Source organism: Podarcis liolepis (genome assembly GCF_965112155.1).
Source record: "Podarcis liolepis genome assembly, chromosome: 7".
Lineage (NCBI taxonomy): Eukaryota > Metazoa > Chordata > Lepidosauria > Squamata > Lacertidae > Podarcis > Podarcis liolepis.
In genome coordinates this window covers 88060139-88075853 of record NC_139561.1, presented here as the reverse complement: position 1 = coordinate 88075853, position 15715 = coordinate 88060139, and the positions used below count along the sequence as shown (strand labels likewise).

The following is a 15715-nucleotide window of genomic DNA, read 5'->3' as shown; positions in this document are numbered from 1 at the left end:
AAGGTAGTCTCTCTGTGAGTATGTTGTATTTAATTATGGGGTATCAAGAGGTTTTTTGGGGGCGGGGCGCGGGTGGCACTGTGGGTTAAACCACAGAGCCTAGGACTTGCCGATCAGCAGGTCGGCGGTTCGAATCCCCACGACGGGGTGAGCTCCCGTTGCTCGGTCCCTGCTCCTGCCAACCTAGCAATTCAAAAGCACATCAAAGTGCAAGTAGATAAGTAGGTACCACTCCGGCGGGAAGGTAAACGGCGTTTCCGTGCGCTGCTCTGTTTTGCCAGAAGCGGTTTAGCCATGCTGGCCACATGAACCAGAAGCTGTACGCCGGCTCCCTCGGCCAATAAAGCGAGATGAGTGCCGCAACCCCAGAGTCGGCCATAACTGGACCTAATGGTCAAGGGTCCCTTTACCTTTATCAAGAGTTTTTAGGGGGTCAACCAGGCTGGGATAGCAGGCTTGTTGGTTTCTGAATGTCTGGTGTAGATTTTTTCAATTTCGTTGCTCTGTATGGGACAATGACAATAAAGATTATAGTTACAGATAGGTAGCCGTGTTGGTCTGCCATAGTCAAAATAAAAAAATTCCTTCCTTCCAGTAGCACCTTAAAGACCAACTAAGTTAGTTCTTGGTATGAGCTTTCGTGTGTATCTGAAGAAGTGTGCATGCACACGAAAGCTCATACCAAGAACTAACTTAGTTGGTCTTTAAGGTGCTACTGGAAGGATTTTTTTTATTTTGAATAAAGATTATAGTATTGTATCGTATTGTCGCTCAGGCGCTGGTCCCAGTCAGCAGGATCTCTGCTTGGTGCAATGGACGTCCGGCGCAGTTTAAATCTGCGCCCCAGAGAAGTTCCGATTTCAAAAACCCAGCACAAGTTTCTAGTCCTCGCGCAAAAGAGCTGCCTAGAATCTTCCGAGGGAGAAGGGAGGGGGAGGAGCCCAAGCTCATCCCCGAAGGGGGCGGGGCCAGAAACGTCGCCCGCCTCTCCTCGGCCCTTTTCTCCGCGACGCATGCGCGTCCTGCACCTCTAGCCTGTGGCGCGCCTCGGCGGAAGCGGAAGTCGGAGGCTGCCCGGCCGGAAGTGCCTTCTGTTCCTTCTCCTTCCGCTTCCTGTGCTGTGGCCGCGGTCCTTTCCCTTCCTCTTCCGCCGCCGCCACCTCCTTCTCCGCTCCCGGTTCCGCGTGCCATGGCGCTCTTCGAGCAGATGCGGGCGAACGTGGGGAAGCTGCTGAAGGGCATCGACAGGTGCTGACCCGGAGGGGGGGGTGATTGACAGGGGGGTGGGGTGGAAGGGACCTGGTCGCGGTTACCAAGGCAACCCTCCCCCCCCATCCTTCGGGGGCGACTTCAGAAACCAAACGACGCGGGTTGGGGGATTCCCTTGTTTCCTTGAGGGGCACTCTGCACGTGCTCAGAAGCACGCCGCCTTTCCCGCCTGCGTTACGTCATTTATAGCCGTTGTTGTTGTTTAGTCATGTCCGACTCTTCGTGACCCCCTGGACCAGAGCACGCCAGGCACTCCTGTCTTCCACTGCCTCCTGCAGTTTGGTCAAACTCATGCTGGTAGCTTCGAGAACACTGTCCCACCATCTCGTCCTCTGCCACCCCCTTCTCCTTGTGCCCTCCATCTTTCCCAACATCAGGGTCTTTTCCGGGGAGTCTTCTCTTCTCATGAGGTGGCCAAAGTCTTGGAGCCTCAGCTTCAGGATCTGTCCTTCCAGTGAGCACTCAGGGCTGATTTCCTTCAGAATGGAGAGGTTTGATCTTCTTGCAGTCCATGGGACTCTCAAGAGTCTCCTCCAGCACCATAATTCAAAAGCATCCATTCTTTGGCGATCAGCCTTCTTTATGGTCCAGCCATTATAGCCATTAGCTATGGACTAAGCTTTTACTAGCCGCTTTTGTCACCCAAACTGTCCCCGAGAGACTTTGCCTTGAGATGTACACCTAGGCAATGTGTTGACACTATAGTGGTACCTCGGGTTAAGAACTTAATTCATTCTGGAGGTCTGTTATTAACCTGAAACTGTTCTTAACCCGGAGAATCTTAACCCGGATAATCTGACCACTTTAGCTAATGGGGCCTCCCGCTGCTGCCGTGCCGCTCTGTTCTCATCCTGAAGCAAAGGTAATCAACCCGAGGTAATGTTTCAGGGTTAGAGTCTGTAACCTGAAGCGTCTGTAACCCAAGGTACCACTGTATTGGGTTCTTCCAGGAAACTTTGCATAGGACTATGGTTATGCCATTCTGAATAAATTTGAGTAGTCCGCTATGTACGGCTTCTCTTCAGTGTCTACGAATGTATATAAAATAATACACAAGAAGAAGAAGAAGAGTTTGATATCCCGCCTTTCACTCCCTTTAAGGAGTCTCAAAGCGGCTAACATTCTCCTTTCCCTTCCTCCCCCACAACAAACACTCTGTGAGGTGAGTGGGGCTGAGAGACTTCAGAGAAGTGTGACTGGCCCAAGGTCACCCAGCAGCTGCATGTGGAGGAGCGGGGAAACGAACCCGGTTCACCAGATTACGAGTCCACTGCTCTTAACCACTACACCACCCTGGCTCTCAACACAACACAATCTCTGGTTTCTTCATGGGGGGCTGGCTGTGGGGGCTTTAACAATCAGGTCCTGTACTTTGTCATTTACCCTCCTTGGTTCCTTGCTGTAGTATCCTGAAAAGGATCGCCTGCAGGTAACCCCATGGTTGTCATGGAGGCCTGGCTAGGATATTAAATCGCTCATTGCAACCAGCTTGGGAGTCTCCAATACAGTGGTACCTCTGGTTAAGAACTTAATCCGTTCTGAAGGTCCACTTTAGCTAATGGGGCCTCCCGCTGGAGCACAATTTCTGTTCTCTTTTTTTTTTAAGATATTTATTAAAAGTTTTTAAGATATAACAAGAAAAAAGAAAAATAAACATACAAAATAAAAAAACCGTTAAAAACACACATTAATTTTCAGTAACATAACTTCCATACACTTATTTCCTCAGACCTCCTCATACCTCCCTTCTTTGTATTCCACTTCAATTTGTTAGTTCAGCTACAATTTCTGTTCTCATCCTGAAGCAAAGTTCTTAATGCGAGGTACTATTTCTAGGTTAGTGGAGTCTGTAACCTGAAGCGTCTGTAACCCGAGGTACCACCATATAGGAAAGTTGTTGGGAGCCTTGCCTTGTTTCCCCCGCTTCCTGGAGCGATGATCCCCAGAGTTCTCCTGTGAAGGCGGCATCGGCTGTTAAACCACTCTGGGAATTGTAGTTCTGTGAAATGGTGGGACGAGGTCCCCCAACAACTCTCAGCGCCCTGAACAAACCACAGCTCCCAATATTGTTTGGGGGGGGTAACCCACAAGTGCTAAATGTAGCGCCGCGGTGCTGCCCACGTATGGTGTGGATGCGGCCTTAGCCTGGCGGTCCTCACCCTAATCTGTTCTGCGTTTCAGGTATAACCCGGAGAATCTGGCCACACTAGAGCGCTACGTGGAGACGCAAGCCAAGGAGAATGCCTATGACCTGGAGGCCAACCTGGCTGTGCTCAAACTGTGAGTGGCTCCTTGCTTGCCCTTTTTGGGGGGAGGGGGCGGTGAGTCCGCTATTGAAAACAGTTCCAAGAAGTGAGGGCAAACTAGGTGTGCTTGGGGGTAGCCACTGATTTGGTGAAGAGCCTTGGGGATAAATCTGTAAATGGGTTTGTGAACCAAGTGCCTCTCAAGGTTGGTGCATGTTTTGGGAGGACAGTGAAACACTTGGACCTATAGGGTTGCATTTGACTACTTTTAATAATAATAATAATAATAATAATTTTTATTTATACCCCCGCCCTCCCCAGCCAAGGCCGGGCTCAGGGCGGCTAACAAGCAATAATAAAAACAAGTTGAATGAATACAACCTAAAAACAAGATTAAAATACAACATTAAAATATTGAAATATTAAAATGCAGCCTCATCACAGGAGGAGAAAGAAAAAAGAAAGAGGGGGAGGGAATCAAATTGGCTCCAAGCCAAAGGCCAGACAGAACAACTCTGTGTTACAGGCCCTGCGGAAAGAAATCAGATTCTGCAGGGCCCTGGTCTCATGAGACAGAGCGTTCCACCAGGCCGGAGCCAGTGTTGAAAAGGCCCTGGCTCTGGTTGAGGCTAATCTGACTTCCTTAGGGCCCGGGACCACTAGGGTGTTGCTATTTATGGACCTTAAGGCTCTCCGTGGGGTATACTGGGAGAGGCAGTCCTGTAGGTACGAGGGTCCTACGCACACCGAGTAGACCTAATTCAATCTTGACCATTAATTTCTAGTACCGATACATACATGCTGATCTCCTTTCTGTCTGAGGTCCCAATATATTCTTTCTTTTTATCTCATATCCAGGTATCAGTTTAACCCTGCCTTCTTCCAAACCACAGTCACTGCCCAGATCCTCCTGAAAGCTCTGACCAACCTGCCCCACACAGATTTCACACTCTGCAAGTGCATGATTGACCAGGCTCATGTATCCTTTATCCAAGGGGAAGGGAGTGCTGCACAGGAGCAAAGACTTGAGCTATGAACCAAGAGTTCCCAGATTCAACTTCCATTCCATTCCAACTCACAGGTGCCCTTAGGCAAGCCTTGTTCCTCCACATGGGGGCAACACTATTGTTCTTTTCTTAACAAAGTTGTTGAGTTCCTGGGAGAATGTGTGGGAAGTGCAATGGGTGCTCTAAAATTGATATGAAAATGTGAAATATTACCATCCTAAGGCAGTAAACCTTCAGTTTTTTGGACCTCAGTGCCACCCGTAGCCCCAAGCTACATTGCAACCGTTGCCAGATAGGCTAAAGATGTGTTTCTTTCCCACTGAAATTGTCAGGACATAAAAAAAAAACTTTATCACACCACGTATATGTCAGTTGCAAGAGCCATTCTGGTCCATTTCGTTTTTAAAAATCCAAAAATTAACAGCAACTAAGCAGTTCGAAAGCACATCAAAGAGCAAGTAAATAAGTAGGTACCACTCCGGCGGGAAGGTAAACGGCATTTGCATGCGCTGCTCTGGTTCGCCAGAAGTGGCTTAGTCATGTTGGTCACATGACCCGGAAGCTGTACGCTGGCTCCCTCGTCCAATAAAGCGAGATGAGCGCCACAACCCCAGAGTTGGCCACAACTGGACCTAACGGTCAGGGGTCCCTTTATCTTTACCTAAGATACCACAAAGTAGTGAGCAAGTTTTCAGGTTCCTTGAAGCTCTTCTTGGGAATGAGCGTTAAGTGAGAAAAAATGGAAAGAAGGACCAGGGATTGGGGGGAGGAGATGTTTCCCTGATGTCTGCACTTCATAAGGACACTTCACAAAAACACAAAGCACTTCACAAAAACAAAATAGGAGCCTGCTGGATTAGGCTGGTGGCCCATCTAGTCCAGCCTCCTGTTCTCACAGATGCCTGTGGGAAACCCTCAAGGAGGACTGGAGCGCAGTCCTCTTTCAGTTTCCAACAACTGGCACGATGTATAATGCATAACTGGCGGAATGGAGGTGTTATGATTGTGCTGGCTGCATAAAAAGAGACTGAGTTTCACCAAAGAATACTGGAGAGAGAGTCTGCAACTGCTCTCCCTTTTAAATATAAAAGCAGACTGTTATTAGATTCTCTCCAGCAAGAAATAAAGTTGGTGCTAATAATAGTAATAATAATAATAATATTTTTAAAAAAAAAATATTTACGGTATACCCTGCCCTCCCCAGCCAAGACTGGGATATGGGTGGCTAACACCAAATATAAAAACAATTGATTGAAATACATCTTAAAAAACAAGATTAAAATACAACATAAAAACATTAAAATGCAGCCTCATTTCAGTGGAAGCTCAAATCAAAAACTTTTTGGGGGGATGAAAGCGACAAGCCTTCACCAAGGCTAACTATCTATCCAAGTCTGGTCCTACATGGACCAGAAAAAAGCCAGGGAAGTCCCCAAATAGGAGTTCCAACACAGAAGGAGTGGGAGGGGTGAATAATCTGTGGAATTACTGTCCATGCGATGACCCTGCAGCAGTATTTAAGAAAGGATGCTGTTCTACTTACGTTAAGGGGTAACAGTGTCTTTCCTGTAGCTGCGTAAAGACCTCTGTTCTGACTATACAGTGGGCTGTTAATATCTCGTTGCCTGCCCCATCCCTAAGATTTGGGGCAAGAAACCTCACACCTTGCCCCCTGTGCCATTTGCCGCCTTAATGCCATTTCTCCCAGCAAGAGGAGAGACCCATCCGTCAGATCTTATACCTGGGTGAGCTGCTGGAGACCTGCCACTTCCAGGCTTTCTGGGTAAGCCAAGCTCATCTCTTACTCAACAATCCTTTGTGATTTGCAAAAAAATTTATATATATAAATTGCAATATATATATATTGCTTTTGAATGACATATGAGCCCAAGAGATGGTTGCCAGGTTGAAACTTGTCTTGTCTTCGCTTTTCTTTTGTTTGTTTCAAAAACAGTCAGAACAATGACATGTCAACAGGAGCGTAGAAGGAAAACACCTTGAGTGTGTGGTGATCTTCAGGGTCACCTTGAGGACGAGGCTGGTGTTTGTGTTGGCTACCAGAGTTGGTTGATTCTTTAACGGATGTTGAGTCTGTGTAGCATGTACCGTATTTTTCACTCTATAGGACGCACCGGACCATAGGAGGGGGAGAACAGGAAAAAAATAATTCTCCCCCTCTCTGCTCCGCGCCCCTTCAGCGAAGCGGCAGGAGAAACGGAGCCCCTTCCATTTCTCCTCCCGCTTGGCTGAAGGGGCGCTGCTCAGCTCTCCCTCTCTGCTGAAGCCGGGAGAGTCTTGCTCTCCCGGCTTCAGCAAAAGGAACCCGAAGCCTTCGGAGCGCAGCGCGAGGTCCCACTGCGCTCCAAAGGCTTCAGGCGGCTATCCCTGAAGCCTGGAAAGCGAAAGGGGTCGGTGCGTACTGACCCCTCTCGCTCTCCAGGCTTCAGTGAAAGCAACGTGACGCCTCCGGAGCGCGGAGGGAGCGCTCCCTCTGCGCTTCGGAGGCTTCGCGTTGCTATTGAAGCCAAGGAGCCTGCATCCGCTCCATAGGACGCACACACATTTCCCCTTAATTTCTGGAGGGGGGAAAGTGCGTCCTATAGAGCGAAAACTACAGTACTTTAAGGTATGATTCTGTCGTTTGGAGTGAGTGGATGGAACGACTTAGATACTCTCCAGGGCAAGAGCCTTCCCTGGTATGGATCTGGGCCCCTGTCCGGTAAGAGATGGAAGAGGAGTATTAGATAGTCCAGTGGGGCTCAGGCATCTGTGTAACTTGGCAGTGACCCTTTGCATATGGGTTGTAATACTGGTGAATTTGAGTGGTTTATTTATGAGTGGCTGATCAAGGTAGTGCTTGTGATAATGATTGTGTGAAATGGATGGTGAGTGAGACTGGATGAATAAGTGCATGCATGTTGTGTTGTTTGAAATATTATATTATCAATTACCCCACCTCTTTGATTTTATTTTCTTTGTATAAAATTTATGGATATAGATACTGTTTGTGTATTTGTTGCGCAGATCATTTGAAGTGGGTTTTCTTTAACTTATCGTGTATGTAAACAGCTGTGAGATCTTTTTGATAGGAGTTGAAATTAAAAAGAAAAGAAAACATAAGCATATCCATTAATATTGCAAAGCATACACAGAGCTTTTTTAAGTGTGCTGCATTTGATAAGTTTACTGGTGTGGCTGCCTTAAATTTTTTATTTCTGATGTTCTGCAATTCCTTTTTTCTTTGCAGCTCTTTAAATGTACTTTTGTGATGTTTGGGTGTATTTTTAGCTTCGTTAAAATTCAAAAGCAAGTTTAGCTTCTCCTTGTTAATATTGGGGTGGGATGTCAGGGCATATGGCTCAGCTGCTTTGATTCAAAGCGACATCTTTGTGTGTTTCCTTCCTAGCAAGCCTTAGATGAGAACATGGATCTCCTGGATGGGATCACTGGCTTTGAGGACTCTGTTAGGAAATGTAAGTGGGCTTCTCTCTGCTCCTGCACTCTCCTTCCTTGCCCCTTCAGATGCTAAAATCCAGTCTACTATATTTCTTTTAGGACTGTGTTCAATTGTTGCACCTCTGCCTCCTGCACACCCTCAAAATTGGAGTTGCAGGTCCGTCCCCCCCGAGCAGATTCTGGGGGAAGGGAAGAGTGGAAAAGGAAGACCTGTTATGCCAGCAGGATTCTGCCATTGCAGCACTGAATACAGCCCTTAACGATACATATCTCCTTTTGGTTAAACCGAAACGTTGTTGGTTGTGTGGAAAATCTGCACTTCAAATAAATGATGCCAGATTGATTAAAGGAAGAAGTGTGCTTGCTTTACCTACCATCTTGCTCATTCTTCCCTTTCCCTGAGGAGCTGAACACACTTTTCTGAGCTCCATGTGTGTTTATGTGCTCTCCTCAAGCCTCCTTAAGAGGAGTGGTCGTTACAAGGCTACGGTTTTACCAGTGGTACAGTGGTACCTCGGATTAAAAACTTAATTCTTTCCGGAGGTCCGTTCTTAACCTGAAACTGTTCTTAACCTGAGGTACCACATTAGCTAATGGGGACTGCCGCTGCGCAGCGTGTTTCTCCCTTTCGTCCTGAGTTCGAGCGTCTTCAAAGCCCATGACACCTTTAGTAAAGGCTGATCTCCAACTGGAGCGCTCGCAGGCCAGTGTTTCCCAATTGTCGGTGTTTACACTACATTTTTTTTAGATTTGACTTGAGAGAGTCTTTAAACCTCTTTTGTTGACCACCAGCATTACGCTTTTCATTTCTAAGTTCGGAATAGAATACAGTGGTACCTCGTGTTAAGAACTTAATTCGTTCCGGAGGTCCGTTCTTAACTTGAAACTGTTCTTAACCTGAGGTACCACTTTAGCTAATGGGGCCTCCCACTGCCACTGCACGATTTCTGTCCTCATCCTGAAGCAAAGTTCTTAACCCGAGGTACTATTTCTGGGTTAGCGGAGTCTGTAACCTGAAGCGTATGTAACCCGAGGTACCACTGTACTTTCTGTCCTTCCACAGCCCCTTCCCAGAGCAAGTTCCCCCCTAACTTAAAGCACAGGGATGCAGGTTGATACAGTGGTGCCCCGCAAGACGAATGCCTCGCAAGACGGAAAACTCGCTAGACGAAAGAGTTTTCCGTTTTGGAGGTGCTTCGCAAAACGAATCTCCTATGGGCTTGCTTCGCAAGACGACAATGTCTTGCGAGTTCCTGCGGGGTTTTTCCCCTCCCCCCCTTTTCTAAGCCGCTAAGCCGCTTATCAGTTGATCCGATAAACAGATAAGCCGCTAATAGCGCTAATCCGCTAATCTGTCAATGGGCTTGCTTTGCAAGACGAAAAAACCGCTAGACGAAGAGAATCACAGAACGGATTCTTTTTGTCTTGCGAGGCACCACTGTATTTAGTTCCTTGGTTAAAGGAAACCTTGGCTAGCCATGGTTTCCCTTAACTGAGGAACGGCAGCCTGTGTTCCTTCAGAACCCATGTTGAACCACAATTCTAAGCCTCTTGTTCTGTCTCTCTGCAGTTATCTGTCATGTGGTGGGGATCACGTACCAGCACATTGACCGCTGGCTTCTGGCCAAGATGCTGGGCGACCTCACAGGTGAGTAACTATTAGGGTGTGTATCCTGCACACATTCTCAGAATCTCAGGAACATATAACATCAGCCATGCTCACATATCACGGTGAGCCATCAACCAGGGTTTGCCATGCGCAAGTGACTTGCGTGTGCTTCGCTCTTCCTCACTTTATTATTATTATTATTATTATTATTATTATTATTATTATTATTAATAATAATAATAATACTACCCCGCCCATCTGGCTGGGTTTCCCCAGCCACTCTGGGCGGCTTCCAACCGAATATTAAAAACAATACAGCATCAGACATTAAAAACTTCCCTAAACAGGGCCGCCTTCAGTTGTCTTTTAAAAGTAAAACAGTTGTTTATTGCCTTGACATCTGATGGGAGGGCGTTCCACAGGGCGGGTGCCACCACCAAGAAGGCCCTCTGCCTGGTTCCCTGTAGCTTTGCTTCTCGCAGTGAGGGAACCACCAGAAGGCCCTCGGAGCTGGACCTCAGTGTCCAGGCAGAACTGTGGGGGTGGAGACGCTCCTTCAGGTATACTGGGCCTTTGAGGCTGTTTAGGGCTTTAAAGGTCAGCACTAACACGTTGAATTGTGCTCGGAAACGTACTGGGAGCCAATGAAGATCTTTCAGGACCGGTGTTATATGGTCTCGGCGGCCACTCCCAGTCACCACTCTAGCTGCCGCATTCTGTATTAATTGCAGTTTATGAGTCACTTTCAAAGGTAGCCCACGTAGAGCGCATTGCAGCAGTGTTGAGGAAATGTATTGCGATCCCTGGTTTACAGTTGCATGTCAGGGATATAGGCTCTCCACTTCCCACTCCAAACAAACTACAGTGATGACTAGCTTGCCAGACAAACAGTGGTCCTTGTTTTGGGTGTCATGGTGAGCCAAGGTACATGGTTTATTCTAGCTGTACACTAGCCGGGAGGAGCAAAGCAGACAGGATTTGCTTGTGTGCAGCAAGATATGATTTGCAGGGATGCGTGAAGATGGCCAGGGTCTTGCTATCCCTTTTTTTGATGACTAGCAGATGTTGTAGATATGTGGCCTTGATTTCAGCCATGAACTGGCTCTGCTTTATTGAGTTTGGGAACTGGCCTCTGTGTTTAGTGATAGTTTCGTCGCATCAGTAGCAGTCCTCTGACCATCCGTGTCCATGAAGAGTTTCTTGTGGTCCAAGATGAGCCAGGAAAAATAATTCAGTTCCTTTAGAAATCTTCCTCTTATACATTTACCTCTTTTTAAAGCCAGGAACTAGTGAAATATTTTTATACGTGGCAGAGAGGGAACACTGGCTTTTGGGGTGGAGGTAAGTAAAGAAATGGGTTGCTGGGAAGCCTTCTGCGTACAGATGAAATTTATTACGCTCAGAGACCAGCTTGAGAAACGCAAATGGAACTACAATCCCAATAGCAAAACAAACATTTAAAACAATATACAACAATGGATTTGAAGTTTAAAAGTGCGATAGGCATATAAACACATAAAAACTTTAAAATAGACTGCCTTAGAGAAATGACCCATAGTCGCCCGCGGATCTGGGTTTGGGAATTTTCTTAACAAGCTAGATTGAATCGGGGGGTGGTCTGCGCCTACAGATCTGACCTTCTGTGTATGTTCTTCAGTGGAGAGGTAGGATTCTGTCCCTTTTGCATCAACTGAGGCCAAGTGAACCCCTGGAAACTGTTTTTGATCATGCTATGTGTCAGGGAACTGACATCGGAGCTAGAGGCGGAGGGAAGGCTCTCAAATGATGCTGGAGAAGGGCCCAGCAGGGAGAGAGGCAGCTCCGCAGATGGGGAAGCAAATCAGCGCAACACCAGGGCTATAGAGGGGCTGATGGGGGAAGACTTCCGCGCAGAGAGAGTAGGAGGAGACTGGGTGTCAAACAACTTTTATGTTGGAAAAGATTTAAGAAACGCCCACTGACGGATTCTGCTAGCGACTGAGGCAGCCACAAAGTGAAGGGCTGTCCAGACAGAAAGGTTTAACAAGGCAACATAGCCAGGAGAGGCGGCAACTTACGCACGAGCAACCCCATACCCATTACACTATGTGATATCGCCTTAAGGGTGGTAGTGGGGTTTCCTGATGATGGCACCTACACTGGCATTTTGATTCCCCCCCCCCCCGGCTTTTTAATTTAATCTGTTTTCTCTCCTTCATGGTTCTGGGCTCTTATTTAGAATTCTGCTGCTTTTAGCATTTAGTGTTAAGTCATGTCTGCTCCCCCACTGGGATTTGTTTGAGGTGCAGGATGAAACTTATTTTATAGCATGTCCATCCTCTACCCAGCCCCTTGACGCTTCTCTTGTTTCTTGCAGACAACCAGCTGAAGTCTTGGATGAGCAAATACGGCTGGACGGAGACGGAGCCTGGGACCATCTTCATCTGCAACCAGGAGGAGAGCATCAAGCCCAAGAACATTGTGGAGAAGATAGACTTTGACAGTGAGCATCTTCTCAGCTTCTCTGACCAGTGCAGCTCTTGTCCTCCTCTTTCTTGAAGCATCTCCTAAGCTAGACGGGGGCTGTGTTGCAAGCAGGGCTGATGAGCTCTCTGCAGTTTTCTAGCATGAAGCAAAGCTAAGTTCAGCGGCCTGTCGATAAACTGAACAGCTTTGCCTACTCATCTTACTAATGACTTAAGGCATGAAAGATCCTGCTCCCAATCACTGCTGGCATTGCCCCCCATATTCCGGCACATACAGTGGTGCCCCGCAAGACGAATGCCTCGCAAGACGGAAAACTCGCTAGACGAAAGAGTTTTCCGTTTTGGAGGTGCTTCGCAAAACGAATTTCCTATGGGCTTGCTTCGCAAGACGACAATGTCTTGTGAGTTCCTGCTGGTTTTTTTCCCTCCCCCCCCCCTTTTTCTAAGCCGCTTATCAGCTGATCCGATCAGCAGATAAGCCGCTAATAGCGCTAATCCTTCAATGGGCTTGCTTCGCAAGACGAAAAAACCGCTAGACGAAGAGAATCACAGAACGGATTCTTTTCGTCTTGCGAGGCACCACTGTATTTATATCAGAGGTGGGGGACCTTTTCTAACTTGAGAGTCCGTCCCCTCGTGGCTCATCTCCCAGGGACTACATATAAGTGGAAGGTGTGTCCAGTCACACTATCTCCATCCTCTTGTCTGGGTAAGCAAGAGGTGTTGTCCCAGTGCAAAGACACAACCCAGCTGTGTAAAATCACCAGAGGAGGGCACAGCACAGGGCCAGTGGGGGATGCGGCTGGACAGTGTCTTAAAGGCCAGAGAAAGAGAGTTTACCTATGCCTGCGTGATAGCTGGGGTGGTGGTGGAATATACCGTATTTTTCGCTCCATAAGACACACCTGACCATAAGACGCACCTAGTTTTTAGAGGGGGAATGCAAGAAAAAAAATTATTTAAAGGGAGCGCTGAACAGAGCCTGTCTGCATCCCAGGCTCTGCTCAGCGCTCCCTTTCACGAGCCGGGTGGAGCGTGTGTCCGGCGCTTGCATGCTTTTCTCCAAGAAGGGAAAAGGGCAGCCTGTCACTAATGGGTTGCCCTTCTCCCTCATCGGGGAAAAGCCCCCAATGCTCTGCGCGGCTCTTTAAAGGGAGCATGGCTCTTGGAGGCTTTTCCGGGAGGTGGGGGAAGGGACAGAGCTGTGCGCTCTGTCCCTTCCTCCACCTCCCGGAAAAGCCAGCCGTTCTGGATTCTGGGATAGCTGCGCAGCCTCTTCAGGGCAGCAGGATGAAGGCTCCCCGTTGCCCTGAAGAGGCTGCGGGCGGCTAAGCCAGAAGCTAGAACAGCGAGAGGGAGCGCTGTTCTCTTGCTGTTCTGGCTTCTGGGATAGCTGCGCAGCTTGCATTCACTCCATAAGACACACACACACATTTCCCCTTACTTTTTAGGAGGGAAACGGTGCGTCTTATAGAGGGAAAAATACGGTGTACAGTGGTACCTCGGGTTAAGTACTTAATTTGTTCTGGAGATCCGTTCTTAACCTGAAGCACCACTTTAGCTAATGGGGCCTGCTGCTGCCGCCGCGCCACCGGAGCCCAATTTCTGTTCTTATCCTGAAGCAAAGTTCTTAACCTGAAGCACTATTTCTGGGTTAGCAGAGTGTGTAACCTGAAGCGTATGTAACCCGAGGTACCACTGTATATATTAAAGGAAACATGAAATTCTCTTGAATTTCTGTCTTTGTGCAGAATTACAGTGTCTGTACAGCCTCTGCAAGTATCCCATTTAAGTGTGTGAACCTTCTTCTTTACAATATTCCTGGGTTTTTAGGGGGGGCATCCATATGCCTGTGGTTGACAAATCAGTGTGAGTACTGTACCCCCTGCTGTAGAAGGGAGAACTCTGTTGTAGATCATTGCTTTGCATTAAGAAAACCCCAAGTTTACTCCTCAGTGAAGCCATTGCTGGTTGGACAGTCCTAGCCTTGATGGGTCGCTGGTCCGACTTGCTCAAAGGCAGCTCCGCCTTTTAAGTCTCCCTATTTCTGCTTCCCTTTCAGGTGTCTCCAGTATCATGGCTTCTTCACAGTGAGGGAGGCCTCTTCCGGCAGCTCTCCCGTTTCCTGTTGCGTATTTAATTTTAACACCCCGTTGTAAAAAAGACCATGGCCAATAAATGATTCTGTCCAACATCTGACTCTTGTGTTGATGCAGCCTCTACATCAGTCTCTGGGGGCTGAAAGGGGAGCAGTGAACGCATTGCCCCCATGGAAAGATCTGAAGGACTTGGTGCATTCCTGGACTGGGCTGTTTGCTAAAGGTGTCAAATATCTGGAGAGAAGGTGGATAGAGACAAAGGAGGGGTTAAATTCAGTTGCAGGCCTTTGATGTTTCTCTCTTCAATGGTCAGCCACTAACTTCCTGGAAAGGGGCAATAGCTCAGTTGGTAGAGCATGAGTTTCTTAATTTGAGGGTCATGGGTTCAAGCCCCGTGTTGGGCAAAAGATTTCTGCAGTACATGGGGTTGGACTAGATGACCCGTGTGGCCCCTTCCAACTCGACAAGTTTTATGATTCTTATTTAAAGCCAGGTTCCCCCATGCCATCCTCCCAGATTCCTTGCTTTCGAGTCTCATTGCCCCAGCTGCTGTCCACAACACCCTTCTTCTGCCTTTGAGATCAGAATAAAGGATAGAAAGCAGTAGCTTGGGTTTGGTCCAAGGGCTGACAACTTCTTCTAGGCCAGAGGCGGGGAATCTCTGGGCTACTGGCTGAACTCACCCTGCGAGGCAGGTTTTCTCCACCTGCCACTCCATACCTGATGTCGTACGTGACAGGGCAGGTAGAGTTGGGGTTTCCAGCACATAATTGGGTTCTTTAATATGTGCTTCCAGCATGTTTCCAGCAGAGAAGTGGCAAGGGGAAGCTGATGGCCGGTGGAACCGAAGACTGCTGGGTCAGCATCACACGGAGCTTTGCAGGCCCAACTTTGGGACTTCAAAGCACCAAGTCAAAGTGTCCTGGTGATGTCAGATGATGGGCAGGTGGTCAAACCTGGCCCATGAGGCTAGATCCTGACGAAGATCTGGCCTGCGTAGGCAAAAGAAGGTTCCTCATCCCTGATCACCACCATAAATAGTGGAAGTAAATAAATCGGGGGCATAGCTGGGTCTTAATAGGCTTGACTACTGTAATTCGCTCTACGCGGGGCTGCCCTTCAAGCTGTCCCAGAAACTCCAGGGAGTGCAGAATGCTGCAGCGAGGCTCCTCACAGGGTCTCTGCCATGGGAGCATGTTCACCCAGTGCTTTTCCAGCTGCACTGGCTCCCGGTGGAGTACAGGGTCAGATTTAAGGTGCTGGTTTTGACCTTTAAAGCCCTTCACAGCCTAGGACCCTCATACCTACGGGATCGCCTCTCTTGGTATGCCCCACGGAGGACCTTAAGGTCCATAAATAGCAACACCCTAAAGGTCCCGGGCCCTAAGGAAGTTAGATTAGCCTCAACCAGGGCCTTTTCAACATGCTCCGGCCTGGTGGAATGCTCTGTCTCTTGAGACCAGGGCCCTGCGGGATCTGATTTCTTTCCGCAGGGCCTGTAAGACAGAGTTGTTCCACCTGGCCTTTGGCTTAGAATCAGTTTGACTCCCTCCCCCTTTTTCTT

The 15715-nt window shown here is 48.1% G+C and overlaps 1 protein-coding gene across 1 annotated transcript; it reads left to right on the top strand.

Annotated features, from left to right (window-relative positions):
* Positions 1-988: 988 nt before the first annotated feature.
* On the top strand, positions 989-14244 carry EIF3K (eukaryotic translation initiation factor 3 subunit K). The gene is made up of 8 exons (XM_083516047.1): positions 989-1248; positions 3451-3549; positions 4374-4494; positions 6231-6305; positions 7929-7995; positions 9549-9626; positions 11944-12069; positions 14115-14244. The coding sequence occupies exons 1-8, from the start codon at positions 1190-1192 to the stop codon at positions 14144-14146; spliced, it is 657 nt and encodes a 218-aa protein (XP_083372173.1). The 5' UTR covers positions 989-1189; the 3' UTR covers positions 14147-14244.
* Positions 14245-15715: the final 1471 nt, after the last annotated feature.